The sequence below is a fragment of the Polistes dominula genome, unplaced genomic scaffold (assembly GCF_049000335.1).
Source record: "Polistes dominula isolate Pdom_NZ unplaced genomic scaffold, Pdom_raw_medaka contig_373, whole genome shotgun sequence".
Lineage (NCBI taxonomy): Eukaryota > Metazoa > Arthropoda > Insecta > Hymenoptera > Vespidae > Polistes > Polistes dominula.
Window position 1 is genome coordinate 6295498 of NW_028300899.1, and position 22174 is coordinate 6317671.

A 22174-nucleotide genomic window follows, 5' to 3' on the forward strand; every position below is an offset into this window, starting at 1 on the left:
ACTGCTTAGAAGTATCATGTTATGCAGTGTCAGTCATCGGTGACTGACCCGGCCTAAATGGAAAGTCTAGTGTCAGTCATAGATGATTGACGTGGCGCTCTCAACATATTTACGAATATAGAATGAATTCTAAAGTTACAGTTATTAAAACAAAATAAATTAATTTAATATTTTAATTATATTTAATATTAATATTAAATCAAAACAAAAATAAATTTGAAAATGCGTCCCCCCCCCAAAAAATGGATACTGGTTAACTAAAAAAATTTCTTCCATTCAGAACTTCTCAGATTTTTTTTTAGTATAAAAAAAAACTTGATGCAACCTACCAAAAATCAGCACAAATTGTCCAGTATTTTTTTTTGTTTTTTTTTTTGATTAATTAAAAGGATTAATAAATTTATTAAACTATCTCTCTCTTTCTTATTCTATAGGTGTACACATTAACACACATGTAAATATATACAAATGGTAAGAAATGCATATATATGTCTTCAGATAGGTATAATCTGGATGTGGAAAGTGACATATCAGGTAGATACCATAAACGATACGCAAAGGGTCATCGACATCGCGTTTTATTATCAGTCAAGTTCCGCTGCATACGCGTTATGTGACAAAGATGATAAGATGCGCAGCTATGCACTCGTTTCCCAAGAAACGCTGCTAACACGTTTATTATACATACTGCTGTATACAGGGTGATTCTTGGAATAACTTTTTTTTAAGTAACAATAGAAAAAAATCATACAGGAAAAAGTTATATGGCACAACAAATGTCAACTTTCTATGACATTACTTTTTTTTGAAAATGCATCGATGCATCCGCTAGATGCAGTTGCACTTTTTTTCTAAATGAAACTTGATATTTTTTTTACACTATACGATTCCTTTTTTTATTCTGCGTTAAAAAGTATTGAGTGAAGGTCATCGAAATGTCAATAGTTTACGAGATATTTGATGTTTTATATCAGTAATGTATTTTATTACAATAAATGTTCGAATGTTTTTTCATTTCATTCTAAACAATTAGATGCGCACATTCTTCTGTTGCGCTTTTTATACAATTTTTTTTTTTAATTTTACATTTTTCACAATTTTTAATTGATTTGAATTGATATTGGAACACTACATTGTTATACGCTTCTTATAGAACTTCAAATATCTCGTAAACTATTGACATTTCAATGACCTTCACTTTATACTTTTTAACGCAGAATAAAAAAAGGAATCGTATAGTGTAAACAAAAATCTAGAGTTCCATTTAAAAAAAAAGTGAAACTGCATCTACAAGCGGGTGCATCGATGCATTTTCAAAAAAAGTAAGATCATAGAAAGTTGACATTTGTTGTGCCATATAACTTCATCCCTTATGACTTTTTTCTATTGTTACTTAAAAAAAAGTTATTACCCGCCTCCGTTTCAAGAATCACCCTGTATACTGCTACTAACTAACTTGATGTTTAATGTGTCAATCAAATTGCAACTTGGATTACGAAACAAAATCACTCACGGTTTTTTTTATATCATCACTTATTATTAATTCTTTTACACTATTATTATTTTCTTTTTTTTTCTCAATCATTAAAAAAAAAAAAAAACAGAGCAAATCTATCGTTTCTACCATGCAAAAAAGAAAAATAATTGCTAGAACGAATAGGAGGAAAAAAAGAAAATTGGTTTCAATGTTACATGCAAAAGAAAAAAAAATAAATTTTTATAATTGTGTAATTAATTTTGATTTTTAATCAATTTTGTATTTTTAATAATATTAATTAAAATAAACATTTAATATATAGTTCTATTTTTAATTTATAAAATTAATTTAAACATATTATATAATAAAAATTATAAAATTTACAAATAATAAAAAAATACAAATTTAATAAAATTTAATATTAAACAAAATTATTACAAAATTAAATTTATTTTTAAATTTTTATTTAATAAATTTCTATTTTATCAATTTTAATTTCAATTGGTACTTAGGTATTAAAGCCACCGCAGCAAAATTCAGCTAATGCGCCAATCTACACCTTAAATTGTTGCGACAAATCATAGAATAAAAAACTTTATTTATAATCAAAACACTTTCAAAATTCAAAACATTTTATTTATAAAAAGTACTCAATCAGATTTCGATGGAAAATAGGCCGACATAGAATTTAACATAGATTCAAAACTGTCTTTATTTTCTTTCACCTGATGCTGTCGCCATAACCCTGACGAAACCCTGACGGTTGCTGTGTGCAAACAACAAGGTTGTTGTATGCGAACAACAAGATTGCTCTTTATTGGCGCATTAGCGGAATTTTTGCTGCGGTGGCGTTAATACGTAAGTACCTTTCAATTTTTTAATATTATAAATTTCAATAATACTTGTAAATTTGAAAATACAATTTATTCCTTCATTGATACCCGTTTATCAAAGGGGTAAGAGTAAAAAGGGGTAGTTTTCAATCTGAAAAGATACATGAAAAAGCTACATACATTATTTTCTTCTTCTTCTTCTTCTTCTTCCTCATAAACGATGAAAATAATACAAAATCCTAACCCCCCCCCCACAACAAAACATAATCATTTACATATCCAACATGTATTTGTAGTAGTTTCAAATACACATGATAAAGAAAGAAACAAACAAAAACAAGGATGAAAACTAAAACTAAAAAAGAACCAAACAAGAATAAAAAATATGCACAGAAGCTACGAAGTAAGGGAGTACCTATGGTGTAGCATTAGTAGTAGTGTTATCGAACGTAGACTGAAAGAAACAAAGAACCCCATAGGAAAAGACGATCCATAGATGTGTACATAGATGTATGCATAAGTGTATATATATATATATATATATGTTTCTTCTACTTCTTCTAGTTGTTCTTCTTCTACTTCGTTTCCCGTTCATCGAGCATAAGCTTTGCTCGTACCCAGAACCCTAGCACCCCCTTACCCCTTCACCCCAATTCCCCATCACACCGATGTTCAACCCTCCCCTTTCCACTGTTCATACCTCACTCTCACTTTTTGTCTCGTAGGGTCGTCTAGACTTTAGAGACACGCTTTGTTCAACGGATTCTACTTATTCTCATCCTAACCCCCTCCTACACCCCTCTCCTTTCCTTGTCTTCCTCATCTTTCACATCCTACCCCTTCAACTTTTCATTCTTCTTTACCTTGACAAGTATAAAGAAAGAGAGAGAGAGAGAGAGAGAGAGAGAGAAAGAAAGATAGGAGTTAAGTATTATAATTCGAGTATAAAATTAGTCGACGATTTATATGAAATTCTGTCGTCTTAAATAAGATTTTTTTGTTTGCCTAATTATCATATCCAGTTTTTTTTCTTGACTTTTACTTTTTTTTACTTTTACTTTCTTTTTTTTAAATGCTCTTTTAAATCGTGCATTATTAAATCGTACAATTTCTATGTTTCTTTTTGAATTTTTTTTTATTTAATTCACTTTTAATTCATTTTTAAATCGTACAATTAATAATCGTACAACTTCTTTGTTTCTTTTTTCAATTTTTTTGATGCACTTTTAAATCGTGTAATTAATAATCGTAAAATTTCTTTGATTCTTTTTTAATTTTTTTATTTTTTTTTAATGCACTTTCAAATTGTTTATTGTTAAATAGTAAAATTTCTTTGATTCTTAAAGCCATTGTCCCGAGCCTAAAACCCTGGAAGGGGGCTCAATTCCAGGTGCTGGAGGGGGAAAACCTCCCAAGGTTGAAGAAGATGATGGCTGTGTTCCCCAACACGGACGAAAGCATGCCCACCGTCCTCAGAAGGCTACAGAGGCAGAACCCGGGACTCTCAGCCTCCTCGTGGAGGATGAGGGACGTGACGCTGTGCTAGGCGTGAATGCGGCCTATCTGGGCCAGTTGAAGAGGCAGAAGCTCGCCCCTCACTTCGGTCTGGGCAGGGCCCGTTTTTACGAAGCCCCCTGGTCGGGCGAAGGCGGGAGGGCGGGCACCCGCTCCTGTGAAGACCAAGAGTGGTTCGGAAGCGGACGCGCAGCGGAGGGGGGGTCTGGTGGAGCCGACTGCAGCTACAGGGACCGCCGCTGCGCAGGGAGCCGTCTCCAGGCTGACGCCAAGGCGTGTGAATTTGCCGGCGCGTCACAAGCGCCTACTGACGCAAAGGACGCAGTAGCAAGAGCTCAGTCCGACGGTAAAACGGGAGGCGGAGCGAGGGCTAGAGGTAGACCACCCAAGGCAATCGCCCTGTTCAAGACGACCCGTGCGAAGACCCGGCGTGGCTCCAATGGGCCATTGCTGGATCCCTAACGGGGCCGTAAACAACGCCCCAGGGGACCATAGAGGCCCCGAAGACATCTGAAAGACGGGGGGGCAAGGACGATGGCCTGTAGTGTAACTTGTTGCCCTCATCCCCTATCCATACCCACTCCAATACCTATCCCCTCCACCCCCCTTTCCCACCCCATTCCCCTCCCTAAATCAAAACAGAGTGAGAAGGGCGCACGCGCCATCACCTAAGGGGGCAGCGTGCCTCCAACTCTCACAAATTAACCTGCAACACTGCATAGCGGCCTCGGCGGTTCTCAGCCGGAACCTAGCAGTGGAGAGGGCAGACATATCCCTCATACAAGAACCCTGGATCCATGGTGAACTTGTTAAGGGGATACATCGCAGCATGGGGACATTGGTATATGATCAACGCAAACCCGGCCCAAGGGCGTGTGTCTTTGTATCCAAAAAGCACCACGCCCTGAAGCTAAGCAGATTCTGCAGCAGGGACCTTGCGGTGGCCTCGGTTAGGTTAGGGTTAGGAGGTGGGCTGACCGACCTTATCGTCTGTTAAGCGTACTTCTCCTACGACTCGACCGAACATCCGCCTACAGAGGAACTGAGGGCCGTGGTGGAACACTGCCGCAGAGAAGGGCTGGACCTTGTGATCGGGTGCGACGCTAACTCGCACCCCGTCGTATAGGGCAGCTCTAATACAAATAAGAGAGGGACGGCTTTGCTGGAATACCTCTCGTCGTCGAATCTGGAGATCCTCAACAGGGGATCCAGACCAACCTTCGTCACCTCGAGGAGACAAGAGGTGATCGACTTAACACTGGGCACCCCCAGGGTGGCTCGGTTGCTTGAGGAGTGGCGAGTGGACGATAAGGATTCACTCTCGGATCACCGCCGCATCTTCTTCAAGCTCAGGACTGAGATGGCACAGCCCGTTGTCAGGACCTACCGAGACCCAAGGGCCACTGACTGGGCTCTCTACAAGAGGAATCTTGAAGGCAGACTCGGGGAAATAAGACTGAGGGTCTGATTGAGGAACGAGTAAGCTTACTCTCCTCTTCCATCACTCAGGCTTTCGAAGCTGCTTGCCTTCTTAAGACACGGGGGGACAGGACAAGAGTAGCATGGTGGAGCAAAGAGCTGAACTCACTGCGCTCGAGTTCTCGCCGCCTCCTAAATAAGGCCTTAAAATCAAATGGCTCTGAAAATTGGGCTAATTATAGGAACGAGCAGAGGGCCTATAAGAAACTCATTAAGAAATCTAAACGTGAGGCCTAGGGGAAATTCTGCTCTGAATTTGAGGTCCTTCCTCTAGTGGCAAAACTTCGCAAAGTCCTCGCCAATGGCCCACAACCAAGCCTCGGTGGACTCTCTCTCCCGAACGGAGAGCAGCTTGAGAAACACGAGGACATTCTTGCCCACCTACTGGAGGTACGCTTCCCGGGATCTGGTCAGGTCGAGCATAACCCCTTGATTCAGGGGGAGATCCGCGCCACGAGACCCGTTGACTGGACCACTGCTGCAGCAGTGGTAACGTATGGCAGGATTCGCTGGGCTCTGGACTCGTTCGACGGGTACAAGAGCCCGGGGACTGACGGGCTCTTCCCCGCCCTTCTTCAGAATGGAGGGGATGGGCTAGTCAAGCATCTGATCCGTGTCTTTAGAGCGTGTCTCGCCTTGAGATACGTACCTAAGCCATGGCGGGAGGTCAAAATAGTCTTTATCCTAAAAACGGGAAAAGACAAATATGACCAAGCCAAGGCTTTTAGGCCCATCAGCTTAACGTCTTTCTTGCTGAAAACGCTGGAAAGACTCGTTGATAGGTTTATAAGAGATGGAGCGCTGGCGAGGATGCCGGTGCAGCCATCGCAGCACGCTTACCAATCAACTAATTCTGTCGAGACGGCTCTTTATGGCCTCGTTCGCGAGATAGAAGGTGCCCTCGACAAGAAAGAAGCCACGTTATGAGTCTTTTTAGACGTCTAGGGGGCGTTCGATAACACCTCCTTCGAAGCTATATGCGGAGCAGCGAGGGATTTCCACATCGACGACACTATCGTCCACTGGATGGACTTCATGCTCCGCTCACGTATCATCACTGCTAGTCTCAGCGGGACGGATATCAGGGCTCCCGTCGGCAGAGGGTGCCCTTAGGGTGGAGTTACCTTCCCACTGATGTGGCTCATGGTTGTCGACGGGCTCCTGAGTAGGCTCGGGGAGCTGGCGGTTAAAACGGTTGAGTTTGCCGATGACGTCTGCATAGCGGTAACCGGAAATCACCCGGCAACGATGTCGAGCAAGATGCAAAGAGCGCTCGACATCGTTCAGGATTAGTGCACATCGATGTCTTTGAGGGTGAACCCGAATAAGACTGAGATGGTGCTCTTTACGAGGAACAGGCTTTTCAATATAAGGCCTCCCTCAATATTTAGAACTGAGCTGACGTTCTCCCGGGAAGTTCGCTACCTGGGGGTGATGCTCGATAGCAAACTCAGTTGGAAAAGCCACATCGACAACCAGGCCAGGAAGGCTATTAATACCTTCTGGGCCTGCAAGAAGATGTTTGGAAAGACGTGGGGGTTAAAACCACGGATGGTTAGGTGGATTTACACCTCCATACTGGTCCCTCAACTGACGTACGCCTCCCTAGTTTGGTGGCCCGGCGTCGAGCGGGCTCAAAACAGGAAAGCGTTAGACAGGGTCTACAGGCTAACAGGGCTGGGAATTACGGGCGCGATGCGCACTACCCCGACCCTGGCTCTAGGTGCCCTGCTCAACATCTTACCTCCGCACATTGCGGCGGAGGAGAGAGCCAGAAGCGCAGCCTTTAGGCTGCTAGTCAGTGGGATCTGGAGGCGGGCCTCCTACGGGCACGCATCGATCCTGTCAAGAACGGAAGACTTCGAGGAAGTCAACCGTCTTGGGGGTGACTGGTGCCCAAAGGAGTACCATTTCCAGCAAAACTATGAGGTCCTCTTCCCAGACAGACAATCATAGGCAGCGGACCCAAATCATTTATTGGCACCCGCAGGGCCCGTCTGGTATACGGATGCAGCTAAAGCGGGTTCCAACGCGGGAGCAGGGGTCTGGTCTGGAGGGCCTAGGACTGAGCTGTCCTACACCCTAACCGGTACCGCCTCTGTTCTCCAGACGGAGCTGTTTGCCATTCGGGCCTATGCCCACAGTATCCTGGAAAGGGGATACTATGACAAACATATCTACATCTGTAGTGACAGCCACGCTGCGCTCAGACTTGTACACAGCACCGTGGTCAAGTCAGGGCTGGTGAAGGACTGCGTCGACCTGTTGACACTGCCTAGCCGTGTCAACAGAGTGAAGTTGCTATGGGTGCCGGGTCACAGTGGCGTTCAGGGCAACGAAAGGGCGCACGAGCTTGCCAGACTTGGAGCTTCACGGCACGATCCGACAAACCGGTGCCACATCAGCGTGTCAGGGGGCTTATGCGGAGGAGGACTAAGAAGTGGGCCACGGACCGCTTCAAGGATCTCTGGGTGCAAGGCTCTGGCATGAGGCACACGAAGGCTCTGTTCTCAGGGCCCTCGGAAAAGCTAGGTACCGAGTTGATCAACCTAGACCGAGCCCAATGGAGGCTGGTTGTAGGATTGGTCACCGGGCACTGGCACCTTAGAAAGCACCTTACGCGACTGGGCCTTGCACAAGACTCGGTCTGCAGCAGGTGCGGCGAAGAGGAGGATACCACCCTCCATCTCATAACTCAATGCGTTGGGCTAACGGACGTCAGAAATGATGTCCTTGGGAACACCGCCAACAACATTTTCGACCTAGTGGGCTGAGGGGCGGCCAGACTGCTGCGCTTTGCAAGGGAGTCGGGGCTACCCGCGGAACCGCTACGATCATAGGTTTTCCCCGCAAGGGGCCCGGACACAATGGTCCAGAGACTGAGCACCCGGGTTAACAAACCTCAAGGAAAAAAAAAAAAATAGTGTATTATTAAATTTTACAATTTCTGTTTCTTTTTTTATATTTATTTCTTTGATTTTTTTTTATTAATTCAATTTTTTAATGGTGCATTATTAAATCCTACAATTTAAGTTTCTTGTTTTATATTTATTTTTTTATTTTTTTTTTTATTAATTCAATTGCAAATCCTGCATTATTAAATCCTACAAATTCTGTTTCTTTATTTATTTCTTTTTTTATTAATTCAATTTTAAATCCTGTATGATGAAATTATACAATTTCTTCCTTTCTTATTTAAAATATTTTCTCTATTTTCTTTTTATATTCTAACCCGTCAAAAGTATGAATCGTATCATAATATTTCGCATAATTGAAAGTAAGATTAAAAAAAAGAAATTAAATTTGAATATTAGTAAAATGATAAGTAAAAAATACTTGTTATTAGATCGTGTTTATAATAAACGTGTTAAAAACACTACGTAACATTGTAAATATGATTTCTCTTCTTCGTATCTTTATTGTAATATTGTACATTTCAAAACATAAAAAAAAAAAATATCATTGGTAATATTCAATAACGTCAGTCTCTATAGACGTATTATTACACACTTTTTATTCTGATATTTCTTTTTTTATTTTTTTTGTCTTTCTGTTTTATCGTATACATGCCGTTTCATTTTTATTCCTTTAGCGCAACGCACAAAATAAAAAATAAAGAACTATGTGTATGTGTGATGTGAATGTGTGTGTGCTTGTTGCATAATATTACGATTGAAATAAAATTAAAATAATAAACGTGACACGTTTTATATTAAAACGTAAGATCGTAAATGCCTCATAAAAAAAAGTAATAGTATTGAATATATAATATGTAAAAATTGTATATGACTAATTTTCATCGTCATTATATATCCATTACACAAACATTTTGTAACACGTTTAATTATTTGATGATAAAAAAAAATTAAAAAAAAAATTTAAAAAAAAAGTAAAGTGTTGATTTTCTTTTTTTATCATTTCAAGATTGTGTCAAAATACTTTTTTTTCTTTTATAATTAAAGAAAATGAAAGCAATGGGAGTAATACATATATATACACATATATTAAGGTGAGTCAAAAAAATCAATTTTTTTTTTTTCAAGTGCCACGCAAAATTGGGTTCCTAGACACCTTAAAAGAATTCTCACCCAATATGAGCTCTTAATTTTAATAGGAAGATCCTCCGCATCGCAGTTTTTTATTGTTTTTTTCAGTCCAATAGATTAAAATTCATACCTCATTATTTATTGATTGTACAGAAAAATGTTTCAGACAAATTTTGTAGAAAATTTAATGCTCTACAAAAAAGATATCTTATACTTTTTCCGTAAACCTCACCATTTGAATGATATTGAAGATTTAAATTTGATGATTTTTAGACAAATCTCATTTTTGCTTATGAATTTTATAACTCGACAATAAATGACTATTAAAAAGTGCACAATACAAATTTTTGTAGGAAATTAACTGCTCTATAAAAATGGTGTCTTATGTTTTGGCGATTAAATTAAGCGTTCAAAAGATATTCATCATCAAACTTTCATGTGTAGTGATTTTTGTCTCTGAATTTTTTTTGAACGCTTAATTTAATCGCCAAAACATAAGACACTATTTTTATAGAGCAGTTAATTTCCTACAAAAATTTGTATTGTGCACTTTTTAATAGTCATCCATTTGAATGATATTGAAGATTTAAATTTGATGATTTTTAGACAAATTTCATTTTTGTTTATGAATTTTATAACTCGACAATAAATGACTATTATGCACTAAGGAGTCTAGTATGTAGTTAGTATATATGTATTATAGTTTTAGTTAAATTGCACAACCATTTCCTGTATCATAATTTTATCATGTACATATGTGAGAAATGCCAGAACGTCAAATGCATGCGCATTATTTTCATCATCAGAATTTTATTATTATGGATTATATTATTTTTTTATATCTACTAATATATTTCTCTCAGAGACACACACATTTTACATTATAATTTATAATTTATTACATTAAGATTTGTCGATAAAAAGAAAGCAAGCAAGAAAGAAAGAAAGAAAGAAAATGAACAGCTTTCAAACAATTAGTGTTTTTGTTTTTATTTTATTATAATGTACTTATACGGTACATCGTACATTATATATATATATATATATATAATGTTATATAATGTATAATAATAATTATATATATAATTATTTATTTTTATTATTAATATAATATATATTTTTTTATATTATATTTATTATATTATATTTTATTTTAATTAATTTATTAATTAAACTAATTAAATTATATTTAATTATTTTTATATTAATTATATTATATATTAGGACCTTGAATAAGTTTTCGCTGTTTTTTTACAAAATAAAAACTTTAATTAAAATATAAAGAACAAAAACGTTTTATTGAAAGTATTGCCCCACACTAAAGACCACTTTCTCCCATCTTTCTGGCAGTATATGAATTCCGCGTTGGAAAAACGACATGTCTTTTGAGGCTATCCATGAATCGACCCATTTTTTAGCTTCTTCGTAAGAATGAAAACGTTGGTCAGCTAAGCCATGTGCCATCGAACGGAATAGTAGACTACAGGCCCGACCTAAAAAATCGATGGATCATCTGATCCCTCAGGAAACCTATATGGGACGATATAGAGGCATAAAATAATAATTTTTAGCACTATGCCGTTACTTGTAAGCTGTCCAACTGAGTGCAGGTGAGAATTAAAAAGCACAAAATAAACTGGTACTTTTTTATCAAATGATTTTGTACGGCATTCTTACCACCGATAGATCCATCGAAAACAATGAGAAAACACGTAGTGCCGGTTAAAAATAGTAGGTCACAAAGTCGGAAAATTTTTTTGATTTTCCGGAAATTTTCCGGGTTTCTTTTTTTGTACGGCGTTGCAGAATAATCAATTAGAATAGGTATTGAAATTGTATGAAACCGACACCGTACAAAATCAAATAATTAAATAAACCAGGAATATTCCGGAAAGTCAAAAAAATTTTCCGACTTTGTGACCTACTATTTTTAATCGGCACTACGTGTTTTCTCATTATTTTCGATGCATCTATCGGTGGTAAGAATGCCGTACAAAATCATTTGATGAAAAAGTACCCGGTTATTTTGTGCTTTTTAATTCTCACCTGCACTCAGTTGAACAGCTTACAAGTAACGGCACAGTGCTAAAAATTATTATTTTATGCCCCTATATCGTCCCATATAGGTTTCCCGGGGATCAGATGACCCATCGATTTTTTAGGTTGGGCCTGTAGTCTATAGGTGAAAATAGGAAGGGGCTATATCAGGTAAATACGGCGGTTGGGGTAGAACTTCCCATCAAAATATATATATATATATATATTATATATATCAAAGTTACCTCATATATTTTTGTTTAAAACGAATGTATTCAATTTTTTAATTTTTATTTAATATTTGTGTGTAAAAGTACAAAGTCTTTTTCCCCCTTGACCCCTTTTTGGCGGGTCAAGATAGGTTCAATAAAAATGTTGAAATATGTTTAAATATGAATAAATATTTCATTGCTATCAATGATAAATATTGAATTATTTATTCAAAGATATAATATGAGATAATAATAATTTGATCAATAAGGAAAATAATTATTCTAGATAGTAGTTCTCATATTGACTCACCCCATATGTATTTGTATACATAGATATGGGGTTACATTTTATACTTTTCATCCCTTTTGAAGTAAAAACCTTTTTTTTTATTTCTTTTATTCTAGTTATTATTAATTTAATTTAAACAAAAGCACACAAAGTAATTGAAGAATATTCTTCGTTTAAAATTTTTTTTTTTTAAATAAATATTAATTTTGTATGTTTTATGGTCTTATGCAAATGAAAGAATTTTTTTTATTACTTTTCCTTTTTCTTTATCACTTTAAACTACTATAAATCATATAATCAATATTATTGGTTATTTTTATCGAAAACGTACATTGAAAATATTTTCTTTTCCTATTTTTTTTTCTTTTTCTCCTTTTATGAACGAGTTATTTAAAATAATTTTATTTTTATTCTCAACAGAATTGGGGTATTAAAGAAAATCATTTTATACAAAAATGGTGTGTGTGTGTGTGTGTGTGTGTGTGTGTGTGTGTGTGTGTGTGTGTGTGTGTGTGTGTGTGTGTGTGTGTGTGTGTGTGTGTGTGTGTGTGTGTGTGTGTGTGTGTGTGTGTGTGTGTGTGTGTGTGTGTTAGTATAATCAAAAATATAATGATTATTATTTTATAATCAATTTTTTTTATTACACAATTACCAATGATAATTCAGTCAATATGAAAATTTCCCATTTGCGCGTAAATAACAATTAAAAATAGAAGAGAAGGAAAATAAAAAAAGAAAGGAAAAAAAATAAATGATTAAAATAATAAAAAAAAATAAAAGAAGAAGATTTGCCAAGTCATTTGAGTTATTAACGATGCAAATAAAAATGGCATTCATTATTATTTTTATTACATAAGTACGAATCATTGTTGTTCAAACGAAACGCTTATTATAAATTATTATTAATTCGTTCGGTGATACGATAAACACAATGATCGAATTATTACCGTGATAGTTCAACAGTTTTTTCTTTTCTTTTTATTCTAACATTGGCAATGACATTGTCAATATCATTTTGTTTCACGTGTGCTACGAAAAAAATGACAAAAATATAACACGATAATAAATAGCGATGAGATGTTTTTTTATTTTCTTTTGTTCGAACCAACGATTATTATTCCTAAGTAAATTATTATTATTATTATTTATAATTTGGATTATTATCGGGAGACAAAAAATAAGAATTGTATGCAAGAATAATTTAAGGTTAGGAGCACTGACATTTCACTTTTTTTTATTTTTTTTTATTTTGTATTTAATTTTTTTTTTCAATTTTGGATAAAACACATTTTTTGAATTACTTATTTTTTCTTCCCTGAGTCAAATTTTTCTAAAGAAATTTTGAAATCGTTATAAAAAACTTAAACAATGACGTTATATAATTCCAGAAAAAAAAGGAAAAAGAAAAGAAAAAGGAAACTAATAAAAAAAAAGAAAAATAGTAGCACAGCTAGTAATAGAAACGCTGAGTAAAGAATACTAAACACGAATATAATCTAACGTTTAAAACTGCGTAGTTTATAATATTCTTTCCACGATAAATGAACATTTTTCTTTGGCATTCTTGATAAGATATAGATAAAAATTCTCCAAAAAGAAAAAGAAAATAAAATGAAATAAAACAAAATAAAAGAAAAAAATAAAAATCTTTTTTTTCCTTTTTTTCTTAAAAACAATTACGACGAATCTCACATCCCTGCGTAAAGAAGAAAAAAAAAAAAGAAAGAACTCATGCGGTGATTGTAATCTTCACGAAGAATCGCGATAAACTAACCCCTTTTTTTCAAAAACTTCCCCTACCTTTCCGGTGGTGGGAGAAACAACTCTCGGACCACCTGTCGCAGGTGCGCATTTGCAAATTTTAAGAGAACCAAAATTGTTGGTGATGATTTTTCAATGTCTTTAACAACAAGATGTCCTAACAATTTATACAAATTAACCCTAACCTTTAAAACTTTTTACTGTAAATCTTATTCCATGTTATAACCTAATTACAATTATTTTGTTTACTTAGAAGAAAAAAAAAATAGGAAAAAAACAAAGAAGAAAAAGACAATTAGGTTTAATTGAATTTTAACAATAAACAAATTGAACAAAACTCTTAAATATTTATTTACTAAAAATAAATACTATTTTAATAATTATATGGATAACGTTATACTTATAACTATATATAATGTATATCTATATATACACGCTCAAATTATGCAGTTTTATTAGTTTTCAATTATATATATATATTTTTGTAATAAAAAAACAACGAGGTTTATCCATATTATCTAAATAAGCTGTTTAAAGAAAAAATGCAAAAAAAAAAGAAAAAGAAAAAAGAAAAAGAAAAAAGAAAAAGTAAAAAAAGAAAACAAAGAAAGAGAATTGTACAAGCAAGGTCCACATTTGACCTTTGATCGCGTTTCAAAGTCTCGAAATTCAATGACGATTAATATAGATATTTATTATCCGAACAAGAACACGGCTTCTATTCAAACTCGTGGCTTACTTTTCTTCTTCTTTTTTTTTTTTTTTGCATTCTTGTATTTTCTGTTTTTGTTTTGATTTTTTTTTTTGTTCATAACCTCTATCAACGTTAAGTGCAACAAATGTATGAGGATGATGTTCACCTTTTTAACATGGCGACGATAATATCCTTTTTTGTATTGTTTTTTTCTTCCTCTTCTTCGGAACATTGAAGAAAACAACACAAACAAAGTTGCAAAATGTAAATTGTGATTATTTTCTAATTATAATAATATCATTAATAATGTTTCTAAAGATTCATGCGTAACGTTGTTTCATTTACAATATCAAAGGTTAGGTTAGTTAAAAAAAAAGAATTAATGAAAAAAATAGTAATAAAAAATAAATAATGACACGATGCAACTTTGTTTGAGAGAAAGAAAGTAGTAATATAGTCAACGTCAACGAATCTAATCTAACAAAAGGAGAACTTCGAGCGATGAATTATTTAATCCCTAACCTAAGTAGCGATAATAACGAAGAATATAATTTCTTTAATATTACAAGGTCACAAAGCAGCATTTTCATTTTTGTTGCGTAAAAAAGCATCAATCATATGATTTTTAGGACATTATATATATATTTACTTATAATCAACGAAAACGCATATCTTTACAAAATCACCTATCGTTATCACAATGATAGTATAAAACATCTTTTAACATTTTTTTTACTTGTATTATGTACATATATATTACCCCAAAAAAATGTTGCAATAAGTATGCGGTTATTTGAATCAAGAAAAAACGCGTATTCCAAAAATATGACCATCCTACTCAAGATAAAAAAGATATATGTATTTTTAAAACTTTTAAAAAAGCAACAAGAAAGAAAGAGAGAAAGAGACATAAAGTAGGGAAAAAACGCGCATGCGCAAGTGCGTGCATATTATCTACACTTAATTTTTATTTATTTATTCATTAATATTATTTTTAATAATAATTTGTTAACTATAAAATTTGTCATTAATAAAACATAAAATGCATAAACAATCCACATAAAATATAAACAAACATTAGCAATTTTTATTTTTTGCAATGTAATGCACTGTTGAATGCCGTTATCTTCACGTCACTTTTTTGTTTTTACAACATTTTTAACGTTTCAAAAACAAATAGAAAATATTTAAAAGATAATAAGAATGAATAAATGAATAAAAAAATAGATAAAGATAAGAAGAAAATAAATTATTAATAAAAAAAAATTTTTCACCAAAAAACAAACACACTGCACTTATATTGTGAATTATTATTGTTATTTTAGAAACCTAAAACTACCTTAATCTAACTTAATTTATTTATTTATATAAAATAAAATATTATTCCATACACGCAATATTTATTATATAACTTTGAACAATTAAATATATTATTATTAATAATGAAAAATATATAATGATAAATAATAGTAACTAAAAAAAAAAAAAATAGGGAAAAATGATTTGAAATATATCTCACACCCGTGACCTCTATTGACGGGAGAAAGAACTAGGTCTGTTTTATCGACGATACCGAGAACCCTGAGACTGGGTTAATGACCTCTAAGTTAAGGAGCGCCTGACCTATATATTCGTCGACCAAACTCACAATCAGAAAGAACGTTCTCACGTTGGAACACGTCCCTTCTTGTTTCTTTTTCGTATTTTCTTTTTATGTATAGTATAGCGTCTTTAAGACGAAACGCCATTCTACTTGGTTACAACTAACTTATATTATATACTTTGTAATTGTAACTTACTTCGATTATATTCATTTTTTTTTTAATTTCTTTTTTATCTGTCCGTCAAATGACCTTCTCGAAAAAATTGTTCCACCACCTACTCTATCGATGAATACAAATTTTTAAACTAATCAAATTACGTTTTATTCAAAATTCCAATGAACATTTTATAGTTTGAATATATTGAAATTTTAACGAACAAAATACACGATAGGCTTTTATCTGATAAGAAAAGAAATTTTGATAGATCGATAATAAAAAATTAGCGATTTAAAAAAGATTTACTTTTTCAAATTTATTTTTAATTCAAAAAATGGCCACCGCGCCTTAAGCATGAGTGACGTGATGTAGGACGTGTGTTGTGTGTGTGTGTGTTGAGCGCGCACGCTTCTTTCCTCAGTCCCTTTTTTTCTGTATTCTTTGAGTAGGGGCACACCATACGGGTTTACCATATGCAAGACATAAAGAAAACGAGTCTTTATAATCTTTCTCACGATATTACTATTTTATCTAATGACTATCAAATTATTATTATTGTTAACTTAGTGATTTATCAATTTAATTACCTGTATTAATTATTATTTTATTTATTAGTTCATTGAAATTTGTGTTAACGATTTTCGATAATTTAAATTCTTCTTACAATAGATACAATAATATTGTTAAAGTATATTTTCAAACTAATTAAGAAAGACGTCAACGAACTCTGCAAACACTATTACTTCACCTTGAAACAATAACACGAGAGGAGGAAAGTGGCACGAGGACAATAAACGTTGAAAGTCAATGCCCCGCATTATAACAATAGGGAACACACCCGAAATCTAATAAATGATATCACAATACGTGCATGTAAAATTAAATAACGATAATGATAACGTAAAATAACTTTAACGATTCATTGATTGTTCAAAAAGACACATTTTTTGTTTTACACTAAACGCAAAAAAATAAGAGAAGAACACACAACCACACACAAATATACAAATATAATAATAATCGTGATAATTCAATTTGAAATACATACCAATTAACAACTAACACTGAAAATCACAAACTTTTTTTGAACGAAACAAACAAAGTCCCCAAGTTTTTTTCTTTGGCCGCGAACGGCGACTACTTTCATCACAACACATTAAACATAATAATGTACGACTTTGCATGCGTAAATTATTATCAATTCCGATCATCAAACCCGTAAATGCAATCGGTAATACTCGTTAATTTTAACGTAACACAAATCACGCGCACTAGAACTTGCGCCGACTATTGCCGCCATGTTTAACTTTTGTCTCTTTATTCACTTCGTACGAATTCGACCCGTTTCCGAATACAATCGAAGTGAGCGTCGCTGAATTATTTCGCCGATTTTTAGGACTACTAACGCTATCTGTTAATCAATTGTACTAACTAAAAATATATCAATTCCGCGCCCTTAGTACAAGCGGGAAATCAAATTATTCAAATTTCAATTACCATAGGATTCAAAATATTAACTAAATTTTATATAAATATTAAATAAATAATTAACTATATTAAAAGTAAAAATTCCATTGAAAGAAAAAACTAATTACGCTTGAATATAATAAAAACTGCATGTTTCTTTTAGACAAATAATATCCATATGAAATGATAGTATTTATAATTCTTTTCAAATCTTAGCAATGTTTAATATTTATATGAATGTGTCAAGGTTAATCAAGTATAGATATAAATATGTATTTCTACACATTTATACATTCGACAATTTTCATTTTGAACCTTTTCGACAAGTTCTATCAATCTTAATATATCCTAACGTATAAAATCATCTTGCATGCATACAATTATTTCATTTTTCCTACTAAAATCGTTCTATAATATATCTTGCTACATTGTATATTATTAAAAAATTTATAAATTATAAAAAATAAAATCTCTAGCAGTATAATTAAAGCACGATTCAATAAAATTATTTTTATCTAACATAAGCTATTAGAAAAAGTTGTGTAAACTACTGAATTCAAATAATAATGTATTACTACATTATTAAATATCATCAAATTTGTATAATAATTATTTCTGATATTGAAAGTGTAAGTAAGAAAATGAATAATTAACAGATGATAGAAATAAAAGAAAAACCTCATCGTAATATGCTATCAAAATATATGAATTTAATTTGAATAAAATGTAATTGAAACAAACGATGAAGAAACGAAGAAAAGAAAAAAAAATAAATAAATAATAGTTTCTCTTATGTTTCGTTAATTTAAAATAACATTATTCAAGTATCGATGGTTCTCGATGATTCGTGATGTTTCTAGATGCGCGTCCTATAGGGTCCATATTCCGGTTACTACGTTAATCGATTAAGCGACCATTAAAATTTGAATTTCTTCCTAGATGAAAGGAACTCTATAATGAGTTTAATATCGAAGATAATTCTTATATTAATTTTAAAGATAACTTATGTTTCAACTTTGTCGTAAAGTATTGAAAATAAATTTATTGAATGGACTCAAATTTGATGGAACATTCGGGAATTGGTTGAAATTTCCGGCTAGCAATTTCTAGAATCTTCATCACTCAATAAAAGCGGCGCGTTTCCCCCACTTTCTTACAATTTTCTAAGAAGACCGCGGACGATACGTGTCAATTCGAAGTCTAACGTTAAAGTTGAACAGAAGAAAATATCTGTGAGTTATAATTATCCTGATCGATAATTAATTTGTCGAGAAGAAAGAAGAAAGATTTTACATCTGTGATTAATTGTGAATCCTAGACAAATTCATTTACTGTCATATTTATTGTGATTAAAAGCCGAATTTGACATCTATCAAAATGCCGGCTGAAGTTACAATGATGGATTCCAACGAAGTCGAAACTTTCGTCTTTCAAGCTGAAATTGCTCAATTAATGAGCTTGATCATCAATACATTTTATTCAAATAAAGAGATTTTTATTCGAGAATTAATTTCCAACGCATCCGACGTGAGTAACTTTCTTTCATATATTTTTACTTTTTCTTTTTTTTTTTTCTTTTTTTCTTTCTTTCTTTCTTTCTTTTATTTTCACCTCTTTGCCCTAATGAATGTAATCATCAAGAATATACAAAATATAAATAAGAATTCTATTAAGAAACTAAATAATTTATCATTATGTGAAAAATAAATATGGGTTTCCTTTGTTTTCAGGCTTTGGACAAAATTCGTTATGAATCTCTTACGGACCCAACAAAGTTAGAATCATGCAAGGAATTATTTATTAAGATCGTTCCCAACAAAAATGATCATACACTTACTATCATTGACTCGTATGTATTTTTTTTTCTAAACAAATTTTCTAACTAACTTAACATTCCTAAATGTGAACAATTTTTTATCAACTTTCTTTTGGTTTTTGTTTTACAGAGGTTGTGGAATGACCAAAGCTGATCTCGTCAATAATTTGGGTACTATTGCAAAATCTGGTACTAAAGCCTTTATGGAAGCTTTGCAAGCTGGTGCTGATATTTCTATGATTGGTCAATTTGGTGTTGGTTTCTATTCTGCTTACTTAGTAGCAGATAAAGTTACAGTAATATCAAAACATAACGATGATGAACAATATTTATGGGAATCATCTGCCGGTGGTTCTTTCATAGTTCGTCCTGACAATGGTGAACGTATTGGAAGAGGTACTAAAATAATTTTGCATATTAAAGAAGATCAAACTGAATATTTGGAGGAAGATAAAATCAAAGAAATTGTTAAAAAACATTCGCAATTTATTGGTTACCCAATAAGATTACTCGTCGAGAAAGAAAGGGATAAAGAATTAAGTGAAGATGAGGATGATGATGATGAACCATCGAAAGAAATGGAAGTTGATGATGAAAAACCGAAAATTGAAGATGTCGGTGAAGACGATGAAGAAGAAAAGTCTACCTCTGAAAAGAAAAAGAAGAAAAAGGTCATCAAAGAAAAATATACTGAAGATGAAGAACTTAATAAGACCAAACCAATTTGGACCAGAAATCCAGATGATATTACACAAGAAGAGTATGGTGAATTTTACAAGAGCTTGACAAATGATTGGGAAGATCATTTGGCTGTTAAACATTTCTCAGTTGAAGGTCAATTAGAATTCAGAGCTTTGCTTTTCATACCAAGAAGAGCACCATTTGATCTTTTTGAAAACAAAAAGAAGAAAAATAATATTAAATTATACGTTAGGAGAGTCTTCATCATGGAAAATTGCGAAGATATTATTCCAGAATATCTTAACTTTGTTAAAGGTGTGGTTGATAGCGAAGATCTTCCATTAAATATCTCTCGTGAAATGTTACAGCAAAATAAGATTCTCAAAGTTATCAGAAAGAATCTTGTAAAGAAAGCTTTAGAATTATTTGAAGAATTATCCGAAGATAAAGATAATTACAAAAAATGTTACGAACAATTCAGTAAAAATTTGAAATTGGGTATTCACGAAGATAGTCAAAATAGGAAAAAGCTTTCTGAATTATTGCGATACAATACATCCGCTTCGGGTGATGAAATGTGTTCGCTTAAAGATTACGTTGGTCGTATGAAAGAAAATCAAAAACATATTTACTACATCACAGGAGAAAGCAAAGAACAAGTAGCCAATAGTTCATTTGTTGAACTTGTTAAGAAACGTGGTTTTGAAGTTGTTTATATGACAGAGCCCATTGATGAATATGTTGTTCAACAATTGAAAGAATTTGATGGCAAACAATTGGTCTCTGTTACTAAAGAAGGTTTAGAACTTCCAGAAGATGAAGAAGAAAAGAAGAAAAGAGAGGAAGACAAAGCTAAATTTGAAAATCTTTGCAAAATTATGAAAGATATTCTTGACTCAAAAGTAGAAAAAGTAGTCATCTCTAACAGACTTGTTGACTCTCCATGTTGTATTGTTACATCCCAATATGGATGGACAGCCAATATGGAAAGAATAATGAAAGCTCAAGCTCTTCGTGATACATCTACCATGGGATATATGGCTGCCAAGAAACATTTAGAAATCAATCCTGATCATCCTATTATGGAAATTCTAAGACAGAAAGTAGAAACTGATAAACATGACAAATCTGTTAAAGATTTGGTAAAACTCTTATTTGAAACTGCTCTTCTTTCTTCTGGATTTGCTCTTGAAGATCCACAAGTACACGCATCGAGGATATACAGAATGATCAAATTGGGTCTTGGTTTTGAAGACACTGAAACGTTTAATGAAGAGGAAGAAAAAATGGACACTGATCTTCCTACTCTTGAAGGAGATGCAGAAGAAACTTCGAGAATGGAAGAAGTAGATTAATACTTTAATCTGATTTGTCAGAAGCGTTAATTCCAAAGACTTTTAGGATTTAGTAAAAAAAAAAAGACTGGTTTGAAGACTAATTGTGTAACGATAGTAGTATTTCTTTACTTTTTCTATTTTTTTTATTTTTGGTTACTTCTTTTGCCTTATTCAAAAGGTCTTATTATGCGAGACAGAATGAAGTTGTCATGCTTAGTTTTATTTTTTTTTTATCTTCGAAGCATGTTATTTAGTATGAAAGAGATACGAGCGGAGAGTGTGTTAAAAGGGTGTAAAAGAATTATGTTTGCATGTTTGTACGAACAAAGTTGTATTATTCGTGCGTCTCACTTAATTCTAATTGATAGTTAATTTTTTACTTCTAAAGAAAAAAAAAGATTCCTATATTTTCTAAGTGAAAAGATTATTGATCTGTTATTTTTATATTTTTTTTATCTTTCAATATTCTCTCCATTATTTTTTACTTTAGTCATTCCGTGCTTAACATCACATAGATTGAATATTTAAAATGTTGTAAACATAACATTAAATAAAATATCTTTAAATTTAAAAATTATAAATTTTACATTTAAACAAATGTACTTTATATAAATCTACCTCTCCTTATTTATTTTTTTATAATGAAAGTTTTATAATATTATATTAAGAAATAAGAAAATGAGATTTTAATGAGAAATTAATATTCATATACAGTAATGGCGTTCGCATAACTGAAAATTTTGCAATAGTTTATTTAACATATAAATATC

General features: G+C 33.2%; 2 protein-coding genes across 3 annotated transcripts in view; one reads left to right on the forward strand and one right to left on the reverse strand.

The window, feature by feature from the left end:
• The window catches only part of LOC107064328 (uncharacterized), an 85496-nt gene extending 68052 nt beyond the window's left edge, over window positions 1–17444 (reverse strand). For both annotated transcript variants that reach the window (XM_089177763.1, XM_089177750.1), the window contains exon 1: window positions 17152–17444. The gene's annotated coding sequence lies outside the window, so the exon portion shown is untranslated. The remainder of the gene's footprint in view (window positions 1–17151) is intronic.
• Window positions 17445–18715: 1271 nt separating this feature from the next.
• On the forward strand, window positions 18716–21990 carry Hsp90 (heat shock protein 90). Its single transcript, XM_015323499.2, has 3 exons — window positions 18716–19097; window positions 19301–19419; window positions 19517–21990. The coding sequence occupies exons 1-3, from the start codon at window positions 18948–18950 to the stop codon at window positions 21420–21422; spliced, it is 2175 nt and encodes a 724-aa protein (XP_015178985.1). The 5' UTR covers window positions 18716–18947; the 3' UTR covers window positions 21423–21990.
• Window positions 21991–22174: the final 184 nt, after the last annotated feature.